Source organism: Ranitomeya variabilis, chromosome 1, assembly GCF_051348905.1.
Source record: "Ranitomeya variabilis isolate aRanVar5 chromosome 1, aRanVar5.hap1, whole genome shotgun sequence".
Taxonomy (NCBI): Eukaryota; Metazoa; Chordata; class Amphibia; order Anura; family Dendrobatidae; genus Ranitomeya; species Ranitomeya variabilis.
In genome coordinates, this window is record NC_135232.1 from 657,920,817 (window position 1) to 657,943,862 (window position 23,046).

General features: G+C 42.0%; 1 protein-coding gene across 1 annotated transcript in view; it reads right to left on the minus strand.

The window, feature by feature from the left end:
- Positions 1–13,086, minus strand: part of CFL2 (cofilin 2) — a 46,946-nt gene extending 33,860 nt beyond the window's left edge. The window contains exon 1 of the mRNA XM_077262756.1: positions 12,865–13,086. Within this exon, the coding sequence (XP_077118871.1) occupies positions 12,865–12,867 (3 nt within the window). The 5' untranslated portion in view covers positions 12,868–13,086. The remainder of the gene's footprint in view (positions 1–12,864) is intronic.
- Positions 13,087–23,046: the final 9,960 nt, after the last annotated feature.

Sequence of the window (23,046 nt, forward strand, 5' to 3'; positions counted from 1 at the left end):
TATTGCTATACTCACCTCTCCGACGCAGCCTGGACCTCACCGAGGGAACCGGCAGCGTTCTTTGCTTAAAATTCGCGCGTTTACTTCCTTACGTGAAGTCCCGGCTTGTGATTGGTCGCGTGCCGCCCATGTGGCCGCGACGCGACCAATCACAGCAAGCCGTGACGTAATTTCAGGTCCTTCAGGATTTTAAAATTACGTTCTGGCTTGTGATTGGTCGCGTCGCGGTCACATGGGCGGGACTTCACGTAAGGAAGTAAACGCGCGAATTTTAAGCAAACAACGCTGCCAGTTCCCTCGGTGAGGTCCAGGCTGCGTCGGAGAGGTGAGTATAGCAATATTTTTTATTTTAATTCTCTCTTTTACACATTTTTACATTAATGTTGTTTCGATACAGATACCCGATACCACAAAAGTATCGGATCTCGGTATCGGAATTCCGATACCCGCAAGTATCGGCCGATACCCGATACTTGCGGTATCGGAATGCTCAACACTACTGGTCGTACTTTATATTTGGAAAACCTGGTGACAGCTTATGGTTAATCTTGCAGGGAATCATCTGTTCCACCTTCAAAACTGGGAGGCCATGACGATCAGTCGGTCAGTCATGTAGCAACACAGCAAACAAAGAACTTGGCACTCGTAGAAAATAATCTATTATGATGGTTTATCCATTACCACAACAGAACGGTGTACGAGTCCCGATGGTAGAAAAAAAGACAACTTTATTGGAATTATAACAAATGAGACAGGACAAACAATCACAGTAAAGGGTTAAAACCGGCTCATGGGCCGTGACTGCATATAGGGGGAACAGAGCGGCACCTGCAATACCAATGGCAGAAGTAAAACCCACATGTAGTCCATCAACCAACTTATTCACATGCGCATAGTATAGTCCAGTAGTGGAGATATAAGAAGGAAGTATAGATGGATCGACATGGGAGATGTGACATACCAATATGATGTGAGTATCACGCCGGCACCTCGATGTCCCCCTCCTCCCAGGGGGATGTGATACTCACATCATATTGGTATGTCACATCTCCCATGTCGATCCATCTATACTTCCTTCTTATATCTCCACTACTGGACTATACTATGCGCATATGAATAAGTTGGTTGATGGACTACATGTGGGTTTTACTTCTGCCATTGGTATTGCAGGTGCCGCTCTGTTCCCCCTATATGCAGTCACGGCCCATGAGCCGGTTTTAACCCTTTACTGTGATTGTTTGACCTGTCTCATTTGTTATAATTCAATAAAGTTGTCTTTTTTTCTACCATTGGGACTCGTACACCGTTCTGTTGTGGTAATGTATTAACTTGGTGTGTCCTGCACACTTCTTTCCATTTTTGGCTTCTGCATACGTTATTATGCTTTTTCATCTTTTTAGAAGCCATTTATGCTTTCTATATTTCCTTATGATGGTTTATCGTAAAGTGGAATCTCCCAGAATATGCATAATGTTTCAGTCACACTGACCTTCATCAGATGTACATAATACTGTTGGGGAAATTAGATGCCAATAAGAAATAAAACGCAGCAAGTAAAGAGGTACACTGCTTCATGTGCTGCGTCAGAATACTCGGCAGTATGTGGCACTGTTATTTGTCCCTGGATTTATTTCCTGTTGGTATTAGCATTTAGACAGTGCATAGAACAAGTATGTGACCACAGGCTCTACTTGCACATAGTTTTCACTTCTACTGTATCGATGCCTTACCACTGGTAACATGACAGTATTTCTAATTGATCTAAGCTCTGCAGCTGACAATTTTATCCGGTGCAAGTACTGTCCCTGTTAGTTACTGTGTGCAGTATGGCTGGTGCGCACAGATTTTGTCTAAGGGTATGTGCAGACGTTCAGTATTAGACAGCGCTTTGGACGCAGCACATGTCCTCTCTGTCCAAAGCGCTGCCGGCTTTTGAACGCGGGTGATTCCACATGTGTTCACTTAACCGTGCGGAATCACAGCGCCCAATACATTGTACAGCTGATATTTATCTTGCGGAGACTCGCATCTCCCCAAGATAAATAGACATGTTGCAGTCTGGAAAGACGCGCCGCATGTCCATCTCCGCGGATGAGCAGCTGGCTTTTGTGCACGCATAGTGGGCATAGGATTTCTTGAAATTCCATCCACTATACTGTAACATCTGGACGCTACGGGTTGGACGCTGCGGATGTACGCAGCATCCAACCCGCAGAGTTTACTGACAGTAGTGGGAAAAGGGAGAAAAAAATATGGGACTAGGCAGCTTAACATCTACAAGGCGTGTTTTCATCAATATTTATGCACACTGTGTAGCAATTGCACTTTGGCCATCTCATGCTAGAAAATGATATAATTTATACTTGAAGGAAGCATAGCAACACAGAATAAACCTGCAAAGATGTAGCAATTTTATTTCATATGTGCAACACAGTAAACGTAATATTAACTTGCGTTGCAAAAGTCAGCGCATTTCAGACATATAGTTATTTTTTTTCACATTTCATTGGTTTTGGAATGCTAGTTAATATCTTTTACTGTGTTGCATATGAAATAAGGTCACAACTTCTTTCTAGGCTTATCCACTGCTGCTGGACTTCTTTAGACTTCAGTATCTGGACTTCCCCGAGTTTAGGTGCACCCAGGAATAGTTACGTGTACATCACAGAAGTTTCCATTTTCATTATGAAATAGGGGGCCATTAATATTATTCTGTAGTATATGAAACAAATATGTTGTGTCCTGGAATCTAGAAGTATGAACTATAAATAAGGGAAAGTATTTCAATAATCCTAACAACATACTAGGTGCATACCTCTTGGTAAATGTGTTGCATCTTTTACGCTGTCCACTAGTGTAGATATCAGTAACAGGTATGCTAGTTATCTGGTGTACAGTATACATTTTTTGTGCGCTGACCGACCCCGATCTTTTGCTTAGTTCCCCACACTTTTATAAAAATACAGGGACCTGCACAAAAAGGCAAAAAGTGGCAAACCTTTACTTACGTACCAGTTGTATCAAATGATGTGACTTTTTTACTACCAGAAAACTGGCAGAGAGAGGGTGATAAAGTTTCCTGCATGGGTAAAAACTAGTGTCACTGTTACCCTTTGATTTAAAGGGGCATTCCCATCTCAGAATTTTAACCTAATATGTAGTAGGTTTAACTCCTTTACCCCCAAGGGTGGTTTCCATGTTCTGACCACTGTCCCTTTATGAGGTAATAGCTCTGGAACGCTTGCATGGATCCCAGTGATTCTGAGAATGTTTTCTCGTGACATATTGTACTTCATGTTAGTGGTAAAATTACCTTGACATTACTTGCGTTTATTTGTGAAAAAAAAACAAAACAGAAATTTGGCAAAAATTTTGAAAATGTTGCAATTTTCCAAATTTGAATTTTCATGCCCTTAAATCACAGAGATATGTCACACAAAATACTTAATAAGTAACATTTCCCACATGTCTACTTTACATCAGCACAATTTTGGAACCAAAATTTTTTGTTAGGGAGTTATGAGTTGACCATTTTTACAACACCATTTTTTTAGAGACCACATCACATTTGAAGTCACTTTGAGGGGTCTATATGATAGAAAATACCCAAGTGTGACACCATTCTACAAACTGCACCCCTCAAGGAGCTCAAAATCACATTCAAGAAGGTTATTAACCCTTCAGGTGTTTCACAATAATTTTTGGAATGTTTAAAAAAAATGAACATTTAACTTTTTTTCACAAAAAATTTACTTCAGATCCAATTTGTTTTATTTTATGAATGGTAACAGGAGAAATTGGACCCAAAAAGTTGTACAATTTGTCCTGAGTACGCAGATACCCCATATGTGTGGGTAAACCACTGTTTGGGCGCATTGCAGAGCTCGGAAGGGAAGGAGCGCCGTTTGACTTTTCAATGCAAAATTGACTTGAATTGAGATAGGACACCATGTCGCGTTTAGAGAGCCCGTGATGTGCCTAAACAGTGAAACCCCCCACAAGTGACACCATTTTGGAAAGTAGACTCCCTAAGGAACTTATTTAGATGTGTGGTGAGCACTTTGAACCCCCAAGTGCTTCACAGAAGTTTATAATATAGAGCCGAAAAAATAAAAAAAATCGTATTTTTTCACAAAAATGATCTTTTCGCCCCCAATTTTTTATTTTCCCAAGAGTAACAAGAGAAATTGGACCCCAAAAGTTGTTGTGCAATTTGTCCTGAGTACGCTGATATCCTATATGTTGGGGAACACCCCTGTTTGGGTGTACGGGAGAGCTCGGAAGGGAAGGAGCACTGTTTTGCTTTTTCAACGCAGAATTGGCTGGAATTGAGATCGGATGCCATGTCGCATTTGGAGAGCCCCTGATGTGCCTAAACAGTGGAAACCCCCCAATTCTAACTGAAACCCTAACCCCAACACACCCCTAACCCTAATCCCAACCCTAACCATAACCCTAACTACACCCCTAACCCCAACACACCCCTAAACCCAACACACCCCTAACCCTAATCCCAACCCTAACCACACCCTTAACTACAACACCCCCTAACCCTAATTCCAACCATAACACTAACCTCACTCCTAACCCTGACACACCCCTAACCCTAATCCCAACCCTAATCCCAACTGTAAATGTAATCCAAACCCCAACCCTAACTTTAGCCCCAACCCTAACTTTAGCCCTAACCATAACTATAGCCCTAACCATAATGGGAAAATAGAAATAAATTTTTTTAATTTTAATATTTTTCCCTAACTAAGGCGGTGATAAAGGGGGGTTTGATTTACTATTCATAGCAGGTTTTTATAGTGAGTTTTTATGTTTGGCAGCTGTCACACACTAAAAGACACTTTTTATTGCAAAAAATAGTTTTTGCATTACCACATTTTGAGAGCTATAATTTTTCCATATTTTGGACCACCAAGTCATGCGAGGTCTTGTTTTTTGCGGGACGAGTTGATGTTTTTATTGGTACAATTTTTGCGCACATGACTTTTTTTTATCGTCTTTTATTCCGATTTTTGTTAGGCAGAATGAATAAAAAGCAGCAATTCATGAATTTCTTTTTGGGGGGGTGTTTATACTGTTCCATGTTTGGTAATATTGATAAAGCAGTTTTATTCTTTGAGTCAGTACAATTACAGCGATACCTCATTTATATTATTTTTTTATGTTTTGGTGCTTTTATGCAATAAAAACTATTTTATAGAAAAAATAATTATTTTTCCATGGCTTTATTCTGAGGGCTATAACTTTTTTATTTTTTCACTAATGATGCTGTATGGTGGCTCGATTTTTGCAGGACAAGATGACGTTTGCAGCGGTTCCATAGTTATTTATATCTATCTTTTTCATTCGTGTTATTCCACTTTTTGTTCGACGGTATGATGATAAAGCATTGTTTTTTTGCCTTTTTTTTTGTTTACGGTGTTCACTGAAGGGGTTAACTAGTGGGATTATTTTATAGATCGGGTCGTTAAGGACGCGGCGATACTAAATATGTGTACTTTTATTGTGGTTTTTTTTTTACATAAAGAAATGTATTCATTGGAACAATATATATATTTTTTTCTTTATTCAGGATATTTTTTTTTTACACACTTTAATATTTTATTTTTTACTTTATAACATTGCCCCAGGGGGGGACATGACCATATAGTGTCAAATCGCTGATCTGACACTTTGTAAAGCACTGTGTCAGATCAGCGATCTGACAGGCAGTGCAGGAGGCTTGCTGGCCCCTGCTCTTAGCAAGCCACCTCCCTGCAGGACCTGGAAAGCTCCCCCAGCCATATTGGAACAGCGCGATCACATTGTGTTGTACCGAGGGTCTCAGGGAAGCACGCAGGGAGCCCCTATGCCGCCGCAACGCTGCGATCATGTTTGATCGCAGTGTTCCGGTGGTTAATGTTCCGTGAGCAGTCCGTGACCGCTCCTGGCACATAGTGCCGGATATCCCCATTGACACCCATCAGTCAGCAGCCTCCAAACTCCTGTCCCTTACTTCATCCTTTGGACTTACTCAGTGGTCCTCCTCAGCCACCCACACAGACGGACACACATTAGACCTGGTCTTCACCCGTTTATGCTCCCTATCTAACTTCACAACCTCCCCTCTCCCTCTATCTGACCACCATCTACTCACTTTCTCATCCCTGTCCTCCTCACCTGTCACCCATGTCAAGCACCATGCGCACCCACGCAGGAACCTCGCACACCTAAACACCCACACACTCTCTGACTCTATCCTACCACTGTCCTCTATATCCTCACTCCACGACACAGACACTGCCACTGCTTTCTACAATGCCACTCTTGCATCAGCTATTGACACGGTCGCCCCCGTCATGCATACCAGAGTGCGACGAACCAATAGACAACCCTGGCACAATAACATCACTAAAAAGCTTCGGCAAGTGTCCAGAATTGCAGATTGGCTTTGGAAGAAAACGCATTCACAAGATGATTTCACTGCACTCAAACAAGCAACACTGGCATTCAAATCAGCTCTCACCTCTGCTAAACAGGCCTACTTCACAACCCTCGTATCTTCCTTATCCCACAACCCCAAACAGTTGTTCAACACTTTTAACTCCCTCCTCCGCCCACCACTGTCCCCTCCGATTTCCCTAATCGTTGCCGAGGACTTTGCCACGCACTTCAAAAATAAGATAGACCAAACAAGGCAAGTCTTTGTTGTCCAACCACCACAACCCCTCTGTATGAGAGACCAATGCCCAAACCCCATAACTTCACTCTCCAAAATCTCTGAAAGGGAGCTTGCTCATCTCGCCAAATCACACCTCACCACTTGTGCACTTGACCCCATCCCATCCCACCTCCTCCCCAACCTTACCACCACACTAATCCCATCCCTAACCCATCTCTTCAACCTTTCACTAACTTCTGGTACCTTCCCCTCTGCCTTCAAACATGCCACAATCACACCTATCCTCAAAAAGCCTTCCCTTGACCCGAGCGCTATGTCCAGCTATCGCCCCATATCTTTGCTCCCATTTGCCTCCAAACTCCTTGAGCAGCACGTCCATGCTGAATTTTCCTCTCACTTTGCATCTAACTCTCTCTTCAACTACCTACAATCTGGCTTCCGTCCCCACCACTCCACTGAGACTGCCCTGACCAAAATTACTAACCACTTACTTACAGCTAAAGCTAAACGACAATTCTATATACTCCTCCTCCTAGACCTGTCCTCTGCCTTCGACACAGTTGACCACTGCCTCCTACTACAGATCCTCTCTTCCTTCGGGGTCAAAGACCTTGCCCTATCCTGGATCTCCTCATACCTTGCCAACCGCACATTTAGCGTTTCCTACTCCCATACTACCTCTTCATATCGCCCCCTCTCTGTTGGTGTCCCCCAAGGCTCTGTCCTAGGACCCTTACGCTTCTCAATCTATACACTCGGCCTGGGACAACTCATAAGGTCCTATGGCTTCCAGTACCATCTATATACCGATGACACTCAGATCTACCTCTCTGGCCCAGATGTCACCGCTCTGCTGTCCAGAATCCCAGAGTGTCTATCAGCCATATAGTCCTTCTTCTCCTCTCGCTTCCTCAAGCTCAATGGGGACAAATCTGAACTCATTATCTTTCCTCCATCACGCATATCTTCCCTACCTGATCTATCTATTAAAATAAATTAAATCACCCTTTCCCCTGTCCCCAAAATCCGCTGCCTCGGAGTAACCCTTGACTCTGCCCTGTCCTTCAAACCGCATATTCAAGCTCTCGCCACCTCTTGTCGCCTCCAGCTCAAAAATATTTCCAGAATCCATCCTTTCCTCAACCCACACTCTACCAAAGTGCTTGTGCATGCCCTAATCATCTCCCGCCTCGACTACTGCAACATACTCCTCTGTGGCCTACCTTATAACACTCTCGCACCCCTCCAGTCCATCCTTAATTCTGCTGCCCGACTAATCTCTCTCCTCGCTACACTCCTGCTTCACCTCTTTGCAAATCCCTTCACTGGCTCCCAATTTCCCAGCGTATCCAGTTTAAATTACTAACACTGACCTACAAAGCCATCCGTAACCTTTCTCCTCCGTATATTTCCACACTAATCTCTCAATATCTTCCCTCACGTAATCTCCGGTCCTCCCAAGACCTCCTCCTCTCCTCCACACTTATTCGCTCATCACCCAATCGCCTCCAAGACTTCTCCCGAATATCACCCATCCTCTGGAATTCAGTGCCCCAACACATCCGGTTATTCACTTCTTTTGGATCCTTCAAAAGAAACCTGAAAACCCACCTCTTCAAAGAAGCTTACAGCCTGTAAAGACCACACGGCCACCTCAACACCAATGGAGATTCTGCAACCCTTAACCTATTGTCTCCTTCCCCATAATTCTGTAGAATGTAAGCCCGCAAGGGCAGGGTCCTCTTCCCTCTGTACCAGTCTGTCATTGTTAGTTTTGTTTACTGTAAGTGATATTTGTATTTTGATGTAACCCCTTCTCATGTACAGCACCATGGAATTAATGGTGCTATATAAATAAATAATAATAATAATATCAGCTGTGATAATCAGCTGATACCCGGCCGCGATCCGGCGCTCTCCCCTGTGAGCGCGGCTGATCTCCTATGATGTACTATCCCGTCCCTGGGAATTAAGTCCCAGGTCACCTCGACGGGATAGTATGTCAGATGGCAGAAAGGGGACGGGTGTCTATACCGTTCCGTGTGGTAAAATTGATGAAGCAGTTTATTCTTCAGGTCAGTATGATTACAGCAATTCCTCATTTATATAGTTTTTTTTTTAAGTTTTGGCGCTTGGTATTTTATAGAAAAAAATAATTATTTTTGCATCGCTATATTCTGAGAGCTATAACTTTTTTATTTTTTCGCTGATGACGCTGTATGGTGGCTTGTTTTTTGCACGACAATATGCTGTTTTCAACTGTACCATGTTTATTTATATCCGTCTTTTTGATTGTGTGTTATTCCACTTTTTGCTCGGTGGTATGATGATGAAGCGTGTTTTTTGCCTTGTTTTTTATTTTTTTATGGTATTCACTAAAGGGGTTAACTAGTTTGACAGTTTTATAGGATGGGTCGTTGCGGACACAGCGATGCCAAATATGTGTACTTTTATTGTTTAGATTTTTTTCATTCAAATATTTATTTAGTGATAGAATATACTGTATATTGATTTTTTTTATAATTTTTTATTTTTAAAATATTTTGCAATTATTTCAAACTTGTTTTACTTTTTTCTAACTTTTTTACTTTGCGACAATCATTTTTTGCAGGCTGATTGCTTTTATAGCATGCAGATGAAGCAGCATCGCTGCACTGACAGAGAGACTTGCTGATCATGCACTGCGCACTGGCCAGCAAGTTTCCTCTCTCTGCTGACCCGGATATCATCATGACAACATCAGGTCACCATGGCAACGATTGGGACCCCTCGTCATTCCGCGGGGTCTCCGATCCAAAGGCAGAGGGGCTGTCACCCCTCTGCCGGCTTCCGGAATGATGCGATCGTGTTCAGTCGCAGCATTTAGGGGGTTAAAGTGCCGGGAGCAGTCGCCGCTGCTGGTACCTAGTGCCGGGTGTCAGCTGTCAGAATCAGCTGACTCCCGGTGGTGATCGCCCGCACACCACCAGTGTGTGCGGGTGATTGTGATGACTTAATGATCCGTCCGCGGTCAAATTGGCCCAGGTCACGTGGACGGATCATTACGTCTGATGTCAGAAAGGGGTTAATAATAAAGTAAATGCACTCAATACTTGGTCAGGGCTCCTTTTGCATCAGTTACTGCATCAGTGTGGCGTGACATGGAGGCGATCAGCCTGTGGCACTGCTGAGGTGTTATGGAAGCCCAGGTTGCTTAGATAGCAGCCTTCAGCTCGAGCATTGTTGGGTCTGGTGTCTCTCATCTTGCTCTTGACAATACCCCATAGATTCTCTAGGGGGTTAAGGTCAAGCGAGTTTGCTGGCCAATCAAGCTCATATACTGTTGGTTTTAAATCTGGTATTGGTACTTTTGGCAGTGGGGACAGGTGCCAAGTCCTGCTGGAGAATGAAGTTTCCATCTCCAAAAAGCTTGTTGGCAGAGGGGAACATGAAGTGGTCTAAAATTTTCTGGTAGACAGCTGTGCTGACTTTGGTCTAGATAAAACACAGTGGACCTACACCAGCAGATGACATGGCTCCCCAAACCATCACTGATTGTGAAAACTTCACACTGGACCTCAAGCAGCTTGGATTGTGGCCTCTCCACTCTTCCTTCAGACTCCAGAACTCGATTTCCAAATGAAATGCAAAATTTACTTTCATCTGAAAACAACACCTTGGACCACTGAGCAACAGTCCAGTTCTTTTTCTCCATGGCCCAGGTAAGACGCTTCTGGCATTGTCTATTGGTCATGAGTGGCTTGACCCAAGGAATGTGACACTTGTAGCCCATGTCCTAGATACGTCTGTGTGTGGTGACTCTTGAACCAATGACTCCAGCAGCAGTCTACTCCTTGTGAATCTCTCCCAAATTTTTGAATGCCTTTTCTTAACAATCTTTTCAAGGCTGCGATTATCCCGGTTGCTTGTGCACCTTTTTCTACCATACTTTTTCCTTCCACTCAATGTTCCATTAATATGCTTGGATACAGCACTCTGTGAACAGCCAGCTTCTTTAGGAATAACATTTTGTGGCTTACCGTCCTTGTGGAATGTGTCAATGACTGCCTTCTGGACATACTGTATGTCAAGTCAGCAGTCTTCCCCATGATTGTGGAGCCTACTGAAACAGACTAAGGAACCTTTTTAAATGCTTAGGAAGCCTTTGCAGTTAATTATTCTAATTTACTGAGATAATGACTTTTGGGTTTTCATTGGCTGTAATCCATTGTGCACAGTAAGCTACAGACATTGTCAGGTCGGCACTGATACTCTCCATTAGCTGCTACTGTGCAGGCGCGGGCAGCACCATCTTGGAGGATGATTTTTTTTCTTCTCCAGCAAGATAGTGCTGCATGCACAATAGCAGCTATCGGACCAACTATATACACAGATAGCTGCTACTGTGCAGGTGCCATTTTAAAATTGTATTTTTTTTCTATCTGCAAGTAATAAATGTGCATTCATTGCATATTTGTCACAACATTCACATAGCATAAGAAAGCGCAAGTCAAGAAGAAAGGCTAAAGCTGATAAAAGGGTATTTGCCCATCTTTTGTAAATCTCTGTGGATGGTTTACACTTGGGAACTCTCAATCCCTCAGCTATAGATAGAATCCTATATTTACTCATAGGTTACATTCACACAGGATAACTTTGTGACAGTTTTTCTACGTCTGTATTTTGCTGCATCGGCCATATGTGCAGTGCCAGTCACCAGTCACCCATTGCATTGGTCAACTAACCTGAATCATGAAACGCTTACATCCTTTACTTGAATACTGTTATTACTCTCTGAGCCTTCACTGTGGAAAACCAAGGATCCTGAAAACTGTATCACCCATGCAGTTTCAATAGAAATCATTCAAGGGGGCGATCATTATCATAGTCCTTACAAAGCCTACACAAAAATAGCCTGTTATAAACTTTTTTTTTACGACTGTTTCATAGTTTGGCTTCTCGATAGGACATGACAAATGTCAATGGGTAGAGTGACTAAGAAAACAAACCAAACCCCCTACTTAATATTCCATAAACCGGAAGCATTTATAAATGGTGAAAACAAAAAAATATCGATATGTGAAGTTTTTTTTTTTATAATTACTTGGTGGTGACGGGCCCAACCTGCAAAATCGCACTTCATTGAATGGGAGATACAGAAGTAGTCAAATGGCTGTCAAGACTGGTGAAAGTCCCAGGAGTCAGACCCTACTAATAACACGTTATTGTCACGTGTTTTAATGGAAAAAAAAGTCTTTAAGAAGTAAACCGTAAGACTTACTGGTACTTTTTTCAATTCTGTTAGACCAGAAAGTGAGTTTTACCATCGCTAACATTTTTACCATCATTAGCTGATTGCAATGGAACGAGAGTCCATTTATGTATTTGTAAATCGGGGGTATGTCCTGCACAGAAAAGTTCCACTGTGGATAGACATCCACTATCCTCTCCACATACATGAATATCTGTGCAGAGATGCATACAATGTAAGAATATAGCACCATGTTGGTATAATACACACATCTATATAATATACCGTAATTATAATCTTTAACATCAATCCATAAATCTAATAACATAAATTTTACACACAGGAGAAAGAAGTTGAACACTCTCCCTCTCTCTTTCTGTCTCTCTCTGTCTCTCCCTCTGTCTACACCACCTGTCAAACAATAACTATGGTAAGGATTATTCTCCATTACTTGACCTTTTAAGGCGTTCTCACATATGCCGTAGTCATTGTGAGAGTTAGATTCCTACAACGATCCAGTTTTTACATTCCCTACTACTTAGTAACTCAGGAAAGTTTTCTCACGCATTTCGGGTCATTGTAATTACAAAGTGAACGTCCTAAACTTCTATTTGTGTAATACAAACTAAGTTACAATGTCTAACCAACAGCTATTCGTATTTGTATCAAGTGAGACTAGTAGTAAAGGTATATATTCTTGGTGACACGATGTGGGGGAGGGAGGACCCGGAAAATGTCACAAAGCCATGAGGGAATGTGTACATTTCACGTCATCTCTGCATGTAGGATGTTTCTATAAAAGGAGGTAAAATCATTTTGGTTTGTTGCACAAATTGTTAAAAGCAAAACTGTTCTAAAATAATAGAGATGAATGAAGAATCATTCTGACAAAAGATTTTGTTTTCTGATTCTCAAAAAAAAAAAGAAAAAGAAAAAACTCATTGTTTGTTAGGTTGCTTACCATACTGGGCTTTGTTAAAGGAGAGCTCTGTGTATCCGGGTATTATGATTTTTTTTCCCTCAAACTTGCCAAGAACTCCAGTAAATGATGTGGAGGGCAGAGTGTCAGAGAACTGTGCTGAAGAAGAGACGACCAGGGAAGGAGAGAAGAAGTGAAAGGTGGAGAGTCACAATAGAAGGACAGCCTTGGAGAAGAGTAAGAAAGGCAAAGAGAGGCTAGCCTGATGAGCACAAGTGTAATATAGTTCAGAGGAGGGTGGGTCATTGGAGAATGCAGGCAGCCAGTCACTCAATGCCCTGCTCATGCTCATAGCACACATGCTGTACTGACAGCTGCACTGTGCCTAGGTCATCTACACCAAGACACGCTTAACTCTTTATGGCTAGGTTGTAGTTGAAAAAGTATGTCCCTCTAGTAGCTAACAACTGTAGCATTCATCATCCCGCACATTCCCGAATGCAAATCCGTGTGGTTCAGTGGTTGTAGGAGAACTGACTATTTCGTATTTTGCAAAACAACTAATATGACTTGTTTAATTGCACCCACCCGGAAGTATGGTACTGCTAGATTGGATTTGTAAAAACTTGTCACCTCTTTTTTTCAATGTGCTGTTTATGATACATATCCTTACATAACGGAAATCTGTCAGCACTGTTCTACATAAAGAAGTAGTATGGCTGTGTTGGTACTTGTCCTCCAATAAAAGTTATACCTTTTTCAGTGATCGGATGTGCAAGTCAGGAGAAAACATATGCAAATAAGACCGGAAGTGCACTGGGGGTTAATGTATTGGAATGCTTCTTCCAGGTGCATTGGCCCACCCACAGTGCACTTCCAATCTCATTTGTGTATATTTTTTTTATGACTGGCACATCAGATCTCTGCGAAAAAAGTCTCATTTCTAATGGAGGGCAAGTGCCTTCACAGCCATAGCAGTACTTGCATGTTAAAAACGGCTCCATAGGTTCTCTTTAATTAGATGGAACTGAGCTGCAATACCAGACACAGCACATAGACAAGAGTGGTGCTGTTGCTGGAGCTAAAATAGAGTATGTCTCTTTAAATTTTAAGGTGTTTTTGCCTTAGTGATGGAACCTTAGTGTCTCACCATAATTGCTTAGTGGTGGATTGCTGCAACTATGACACATGATGGGTCACAGCTGACAATTGCCTAATGGCCTCAGGTTTGCTCATGATCCTATAAATATGAAGCCAAACACACGATGAATGATCAGAATGCATATCCAGGAACATGAGTATATGATCCCAGCAGTATGGTCAGGCCACGTGACTTAGGCTCCTATCAGTAACACCTCCTGGAGCATTCTCAGTTTGGTAAAAATGCCGCTAACAACAAAAATGGTAATCCCACCCCCACTCCAAACACTAAAAAAGTTCTATGTATTTAGACTTTACAATATGCTGCTATAAATGATAATCAATTACCAATTGGAGGCAGTATTCTAAAAAATGTCGTACTTGTATGTCATCTCAAACTGGTATGTCAAGGGCTTACCAGTAATATTGGGTCCGGGGGCCCACTGCTCAGTTACAGCTGTAATGGTCAGGATTGTAAAAAAAAACGCAGATCATTTCAATGCAACCCCTTAGATGCCACAGTCAATGCTGACCGTGACATCTGAATGATTGTGAAATGGAAGGCCTTCATCCGTCACTCTATCGGTCCCTCTGGCAAGGCAGGAGGGTGGACTCTAGACCCTGCACACTGTAACATATAAGAGCTTGTATAATGCTAAGCAGCCACCAGCCTCTAGAATGTTAAATGTGTGAGTAGTTGTTCATCAATATTTTGCACCTCCCTCGAAAAGCAGTACAACCTCTGTATGCTTCTGGGAATTTGTCAGTCTGCACTTGTATCAGTATTTCCTCTTTCTGTGATTTTTATTTCTATTCAATCCACATTGCAGTTTGGCCTTTTATTGTGGAGGAGCATGGCCTGTCACTACTTTTTGTGCGACATTTTTAAATTGCGAGCATACCTACCTGACAGGGCCGTATTTGCCACTAGGCACTTGAGGGCACGTGCCTAGGGCGCCAGGATGCAGGGAGCGGCACCTGATCAAGGTTTTTTTTTTTTTTTTTAAATCCAGGCTCACCGCCAGCCTGATTTAATAGTGTAGACTTTGCTAATATATTGTAAACCTGCCTGGTGCCTTGTACATAGCCGAGGAACTTGCATCTGATAGAAGTCTTAAAAAAGGGGTTGTTCAGCCTTAGGCTACAAGTCTGCAGTTACTCTATGAGACTGCAGCTTTGTAAATTCTCACACCGCGCTATGAAGATTCTCCGGCATCAGGAGTGGGGGGGGGGGGGGGCGTATGACTGCAAGTATGTAATTTGCATGCAAGTGTACACATGTCAGCTAGATGGGCACAGTCTTGTTCATTTCTAGTCTAGTCGGAATGTGTCCAGAAGTATGTAAATCACATACTTGCTGTCACTTGACCACCCGCTCCCGGCATCGGACAATCCTCACAGCACATATAGAGTGAATGCAGATTTGTACCCCAAGGTCGGACAACCCCTTAATGTGAAAGTATAGTACTTATCCGCCACTCCCATCATGAATGATAGGTGTGTGCATTGCTGTTTGACCAGTATATTGCATCTGTGCAACCAACTCATATAGCATTATGGTCTCTGCGGGCGGCTGGGAATTGGTTTGTCTACCTGCCCCAGTAAGGGCTTTTCATGTAATTTTGTATTTATCTGATCATAATTTTTCTAATCTGTGCCCATTTAGGCTAGCTACAACTCGACTGAGATGAGGATATTGACAAATATAATCCATTAAACATTTTAAACTTTTTTTTTTATGAGATTGTTAATGTCATGCAAGGTTTAAACTTAGTTGGATGTGGAAGACGCAGAAGACAAATATCCAGTCAACTGGAAAAGGTTTGGTTAAAAAACATAAAAATTAATTAAAACACATAAATACAGGAGAGGTCACTAATTACATTGGCTAGTTATGTGGTGCTGCCCTACAGAATAGCGAATTAGAAAATATGTATTTTCTTGGTTTTAATAACATACGCCATTTCTCTGTAGAGGTGATAAAGATCCAGAGCCACAAAATACAGGCCTTCTCACATGTTTCGCCCACAGAAGTGCCGAGCAGTACAGCGGAGAGAGGGAGTGCAGAGTGTGCCGTGGTTTGTAATAATCCTTGCTGCTCATGCAGCTGTCCCCATCAATCCTCCCTACATGTCATAGGTTCTCCACTGCCCCAAGAGTCAGCTGATAGTTCATTACCGCTCTCATACTCTTCAGTGACAGAGCCAGGGATGACTGTGTGATGACAAAAGCATTGGAAGAGTCTTGGTTACTTTTTGCACAACCCATAGGTACATTTAGGGATGATATTCTGATGACATTGATATACAAGGTGCTTACTCATCTAATGTGTCACGTGCTTGTGGCAATGGGCTTAATCTATTTAATTTGCTTTTGTAGTGGAGCAGTGGGCTCCAAATAATATCTATAACATATACAGAGGATATAAAAAGTCTACACACCCTTGTTAAAATGCCAGGTTTGTGTATTGTAAAAAAAAAAATCATACCAAGAAGAATCATTTCAGAACTTTTTCCACCTTTTATTTTTCAGATTATAGGTGACATTAAATTTAAATATTTTGGGGTCGAAAATAACTAAAATGATGTGGTTGTATAATATGCACACCCCTAAACTCATAATTTGTTGAAGTACCCTTTGAATTTGACAGCATTCAGTCTTTTTCTATCAGCATGGCACTTATAAAATTGGCAATCTTGGTCCACTCTTCCTTGCAGTAGTTCCAAATCTCTGAGATGGCGAGAGCATCTCCTGTGTACAGCGCCCCCTTGAGGCCACCCACAGATTTTCAATTACATTCTGGCCTGGGGTCTGGCTGGGTCAGTCCAAAACTTTTATCTTCTTTTGGTAAAGCCATTCTTCTGTTTATTTGAATGTATTCTTAGGCTCATTGTCATGCTGAAAGGTGAAATTCAGATTCATCTTCAGCTTTTTAGCAGAGGCCTGGAGGTTTTATTTGCTAAATTTATATTTAGAATTGTTCATAATTTCCTCCAACTTAAGAAAGGCCAGTTTCAGATGCCAAAAAACAGCCCCTTAGCAGAATGCTGCCTCCACTTTGTGTCATTGTGGGGATGGTGTTCTTTTGATGGTGCGCAGTGTTGGCTTTGCTCTAAATACACTTTTTGAATTATGAAGAAAAGTTGAACCTTGGTCTCCTGAAAGACTTGATGTAGGTTTTGGCAAAACAAAGCCAGGCATAGATGTTTTTCATTTTGCCAAAAGGTGTCCATCTTGTTACCCTATCCCACAGATCAGACATATGAAGACTATGAGAGATTGTTGTCACATGCAGTATTTAACTAAATCAGTAATTCCCAGAAAGTCTTGCAGCTCCATTAATCTTGCTGTGGGCCTCTTGGCATCCTCAGACCAATTTTCTTATTGTCTTGTCATCAATTATTTAGAGATGCCCAGTTCTAGGTAATGTTACTGCTGGGTCAAATTTAACACATTTCTTGATGACCATCATTACAGTGTCCATGGTTTATCAAATGCCTTGGAAACATTTTTGAACCATTCTCCTGACTGACAACTTTCTACAATGAGATCCCATTGCTATTTTGTAACCTGTTTATGGACCATGGCTTTTGCTGTAAATTGATACTTAGAAAATAGGAGGAAAATCATATTAGAACAGCTACACTTTATATAGGGTTAATCAAAATCCATGTAAATGATAGCAGCTGTGTACTGATTACTATTTACCATAAGTGTAAAGGTGATTGGCCAATTCTGAACACAACCACATCCCCATTTATAAGACAGTATTAGTATTTATAAATGTCATAGAAAGTATTACAAATCTTTGAGGTCCCTCATATCCCTCCTTGCTTCTTTTTTCTTTCCTGTACCATTTGTCATAAGGAGACAGGAGCTAGCACTCGAACCTGCCTTTATGTAAAATGGCAGTGCACAAAGAGATGTGAAGCAACTTAACATGCAAGGAACCTTCTTTATGCCCAGGTGACTGAAGAGGATGTGTATTGTCGGTACACCAAGAGACAAGAAAAGCTTTGAGTGGATCAAAGGAAGATCTGACACTCTTTAGAAATAGCCATGGTCACTGCAGTTACAATAAATCAGCAGACAGTATGTCTCCGGGATAAAATATAGAATATTGGAATTTCTATCCATCTGATATTAATGAGATGTACATTTTCAGCACAGGGGTAACTAGGTTTGGTCTCTAAGCATAGATAAAATCCCGATACAAAAGATAACATCAGTCTCAAACTTCTGCAATTACACTATGAAGAGTTATTGCATAAGTTGGGATTGCATAAGTTGGGATTTCCTAAAACCATGAAGGACTGAGACCAGCCCACAACTCGGCCCATGTGAGGTCATCACATGGGGTGTGTGTGGGGTGAGACTCAGGGTCTGATAAAAGATCAATCCCAATTATGATCTGTGTCCGTGCAGAGAGTAACATATTGTGTATGCAGGGACCCCGTTTACTGAGGGCCTAAAGAGAAGTGCTCTCCTTCGGCTAAACTGAATCGTCTCTGTGATCGGTGTAGTAAGTTCTCCTGTTACATAAAATAAAATGCATTAACTGTATATGCTGTTTTGTCTCCCTTGTAAAATCTTTTGTATATTTTTCATAAACACTATCACCCTTTGGATAAAATATAAAATTTAATAGTTCTGCTCCTTCTGTTCTGTAAACTACGCCTTGAAGGGATAAGCTACCGAACGGCGGCGAGTAGTCTAAGGTTATTTTGGAGTTGGCGGTGACCATAATGGGGTGTACACATGAAGCGCCTGCTAAGACCATGGGGTACTCGGTACCGGGCCGGTTCTGTTCTCAAAGAGGTGTTCACAGTGGCAGTGATCCGCTCCGTGGCCCTGGGCGTCCAAATTAAAGGGGAAGTTTTTAACCCCTTAAGCCCCGAGGGTGGTTTGCACGTTAATGACCGGGCCAATTTTTACAATTCTGACCACTGTCCCTTTATGAGGTTATAACTCTGGAACACTTCAACGGATCTTGGCGATTCTGACATTGTTTTCTCGTGAGATATTGTACTTCATGTTAGTGGTAAAATTTATTCGATATAACTTGTGTTTATTTGTGAAAAAAAATGGAAATTTGGCAAAAAATTTGAAAATTTCACAATTTTCCAACTTTGAATTTTTATGCCCTTAAATCACAGAGATATGTCACGCAAAATACTTAATAAGTAACATTTCCCACATGTCTACTTTACATCAGCACAATTTTGGAACCAAAATTTTTTTTTTGTTAGGGAGTTATAAGGGTTAAAAGTTGACCAGCAATTTCTCATTTTTACAACACCATTTTTTTTTTAGGGACCACATCTCATTTGAAGTCATTTTGAGGGGTCTATATGATAGAAAAGAACCAAGTGTGACACCATTCTAAAAACTGCACCCCTCAAGGTGCTCAAAACCATATTCAAGAAGTTTATTAACCCTTCAGGTGTTTCACAGGAATTTTTGGAATGTTTAAATAAAAATGAACATTTAACTTTTTTTTCACACAAAATTTACTTCAGCTCTAATTTGTTTTATTTTACCAAGGGTAACAGGAGAAAATGGACACCAAAAGATGTTGTACAATTTGTCCTGAGTACACCGATACCCCATATGTGGGGGTAAACCACTGTTTGTGCACATGACAGAGCTCGGAAGCGAAGGAGCGCCATTTGACTTTTCAATGCAAAATTGACTGGAATTGAGATGGGATGCCATGTTGAGTTTGGAGAGCCCCTGATGTGCCTAAACATTGAAACCCCCCACAAGTGACACCATTTTGGAAAGTAGACCCCCTAAGGAACTTATCTAGAGGTGTGGTGAGCACTTTGACCCAACAAGTGCTTCACAGAAGTTTATAATGCAGAGCCGTAAAAATAAAAAATCATATTTTTTCACAAAAATGATTTTTTCGCCCCCAATTTTTTATTTTCCCAAGGGTAAGAGAAGAAATTAGACCACAAAAGTTGTTGTTCAATTTGTCCTGAGTACAACGATACCCCATATGTGGGGGTAAACCACTGTTTGGGCGCATAGCAGAGCTCGGAAGGGAAGGAGCGCCATTTGACTTTTCAATGCAAAATTGACTGGAATTGAGATGGGACACCATGTCGTGTTTGGAGAGCCCCTGATGTGCCTAAACATTAAAAACCCCCACAAGTGACACAATTTTGGAAAGTAGACCCCCTAAGGAACTTATCTTGATGTGTTTTGAGAGCTTTGAACCCCCAAGTGTTTCACTACAGTTTATAACGCAGAGCCGTGAAAATAAAATTATATTTTTTTTCAGAAAAATGATTTTTTAGCCCCCAGTTTTATATTTTCACAAGGGTAACAGGATAAATTTGACCACAAAAGTTGTTGTCCAATTTGTCCTGAGTACGCTGATACCCCATATGTGGGGGGGAACCCCTGTTTGGGCGCATGGCAGAGCTCGAAAGGGAAGGAGCGCCATTTGGAATGCAGACTTAGATGGATTGGTCTGCAGGCATCACGTTGCATTTGCAGAGCCCCGATGTACCCAAACAGTACAACCCCCCCACAAGTGACCCCATATTGGAAACTAGACCTCCTGAGGAACATATCTAGATGTGTTTTGAGAACTTTGAACCCCCAAGTGTTTCACTACAGTTTATAACGCAGAGCCGTGAAACTAAAAATGCTTTTTTTTTTTCAGAAAAATGATTTTTTAGCCCCCAGTTTTATATTTTCACAAGGGTAACAGGATAAATTTGACCCCAAAAGTTGTTGTCCAATTTGTCCTGAGTACGCTGATACCCCATATGTGGGGGGGAACCCCTGTTTGGGCGCATGGCAGAGCTCGGAAGGGAAGGAGCGCCATTTGGAATGCAGACTTAGATGGATTGGTCTGCAGGCGTCATGTTGCATTTGCAGAGCCCCTGATGTACCCAAACAGTATAAACCCCCCATAAGTGACCCCATATTGGAAACTAGACCTCCCAAGGAACTTATCTAGATGTGTTGTGAGAACTTTGAACCCCCAAGTGTTTCACTACAGTTTACAACGCAGTGCTGTGAAAATAAAAAATCCTTTTTTTTCCACAAAAATGATTTTTAGCCCCCCAAATTTTTATTTTCCCAGAGATAACAAGAGAACTTGGACCCCAAAAGTTGTTTTCCAATTTGTCCCGAGTACGCTGATGCCCCATATGTTGGGGTAAACCCCTGTTTGGGCGCACGGGAGAGCTCGGAAGGGAAGGAGCACTGTTTTACTTTTTCAACGCAGAATTGTCTGGAATTGAGATCGGACGCCATGTCGCATTTGGAGAGCCCCTGATGTGCCTAAACAGTGGAAACTCCCCAATTCTACCTGAAACTAATCCAAACACACCCCTAGCCCTAATCCCAACTGTAACCCTAACCACACCCCTAACCCTGACACACCCCTAATTCTAATCTCAACCCTAATCCCAACCGTAAATGTAATCCAAACCCTAACTTTAGACCCAACCCTAACTTTATCCCCAACCCTAACTTTAGCCCCAACCCTATCCCTAACTTTAGCCCCACCCTAACTTTAGCTCCAACCCTAGCCCCAACCCTAACCCTAACCCTAGCCCTAACCCTAGCCCTAACCCTAGCCCTAACCCTAGCCCTAATGGGAAAATGGAAATAAATACATTTTTTTTATTTTATTATTTTTCCCTAACTAAGGGGGTGATGAAGGGGGGTTTGATTTACTTTTATAGCGTTTTTTATATCGGATTTTTATGATTGGCAGCTGTCACACACTAAAATACGCTTTTTATAGCAAAAAAGTTTTTGCGTCTCCATATTTTGAGACCTATAATTTTTCCGTATTTTGGTCCACAAAGTCATGTGAGGTCTTGTTTTTTGCGGGACGAGTTTACGTTTTTAATGGTAACATTTTCGGACATGTGACAGTTTTTGATCCCTTTTTATTCCGATTTTTGTGAGGCAGAATGACCAAAAACCAGCTATTCATGAATTTCTTTTGGGGGAGGCGTTTATACCGTTCCACGTTTGGTAAACTTGATAAAGCAGTTTTATTCGTTGGGTCAGTACGATTACAGCGATACCTCATTTATATCATTTTTTTATGTTTTGGCGCTTTTATACGATAAAAACTATTTTATAGAAAAAATAATTATTTTGGCATCGCTTTATTCTGAGGACTATAACTTTTTTATTTTTTTGGTTATGATGCTATATTGCGGCTCGTTTTTTGCGGGACAAGATGACGTTTTCAGCGGTACCATGGTTATTTATATCCATCTTTTTGATCGCGTGTTATTTCACTTTTTGTTCGGCGGTATGATAATAAAGCGTTGTTTTTTGGCTCGTTTTTTCTTACGGTGTTCACTGAAGGGGTGGGACAGTTTTATAGGTTGGGTCGTTACGGACGTGGCAATACTAAATATGTGTACTTTTATTGTTTTTTTTGTTTTTTTTAGATAAAGAAATGTATTTATGGGAATAATATATATATTTTTTCTTCTTTATTTAGGAATTTTTTTTTTTTTTTTTACACATGTGGAAATTTTTTTAAAAACTTTTTTACTTTGTCCCAGGGGGGACATCACAGATCGCCGATCTGATAGTGTGCACAGCACTCTATCAGATCGGCGCTCTCACTCACATCGTTGCAGGCTGCAGCTTTCATCTGCAGCCTGCTCCGGACCCGGAAGTACTCCCTGCAGGACCCGGATGCAGCCCCGTGGCCATTTTGGATCCGGGGCCTGCAGGGATAGGAGGTAGGAGACCCTCGCAGCAACGCGATCACATCGCGTTGCTCCGGGGGTCTCAGGGAAGCAAGCAGGGAGCCCCCTCCCTGCGCGATGCTTCCCTGTACCTCCGGTATGCCGCGATCATGTTTGATCGCAGTGTGCCGGGGGTTAATGTGCCGGGGCGGTCCGTGACCGCTCCTGGCACATAGTGCCGGATGTTAGCTGCTGCCGGATAGGCAGCTGACACCCGGCCGCGATCGGCCGCGCTCCCCCCGTGAGCGCGGCCGATCGCTATGACGTACTATCCCGTCGGTGGGAATTAAGGCCCACCCCACCTCGACGGGATAGTACGTCATATGGGATTAAGGGGTTAAAGGGA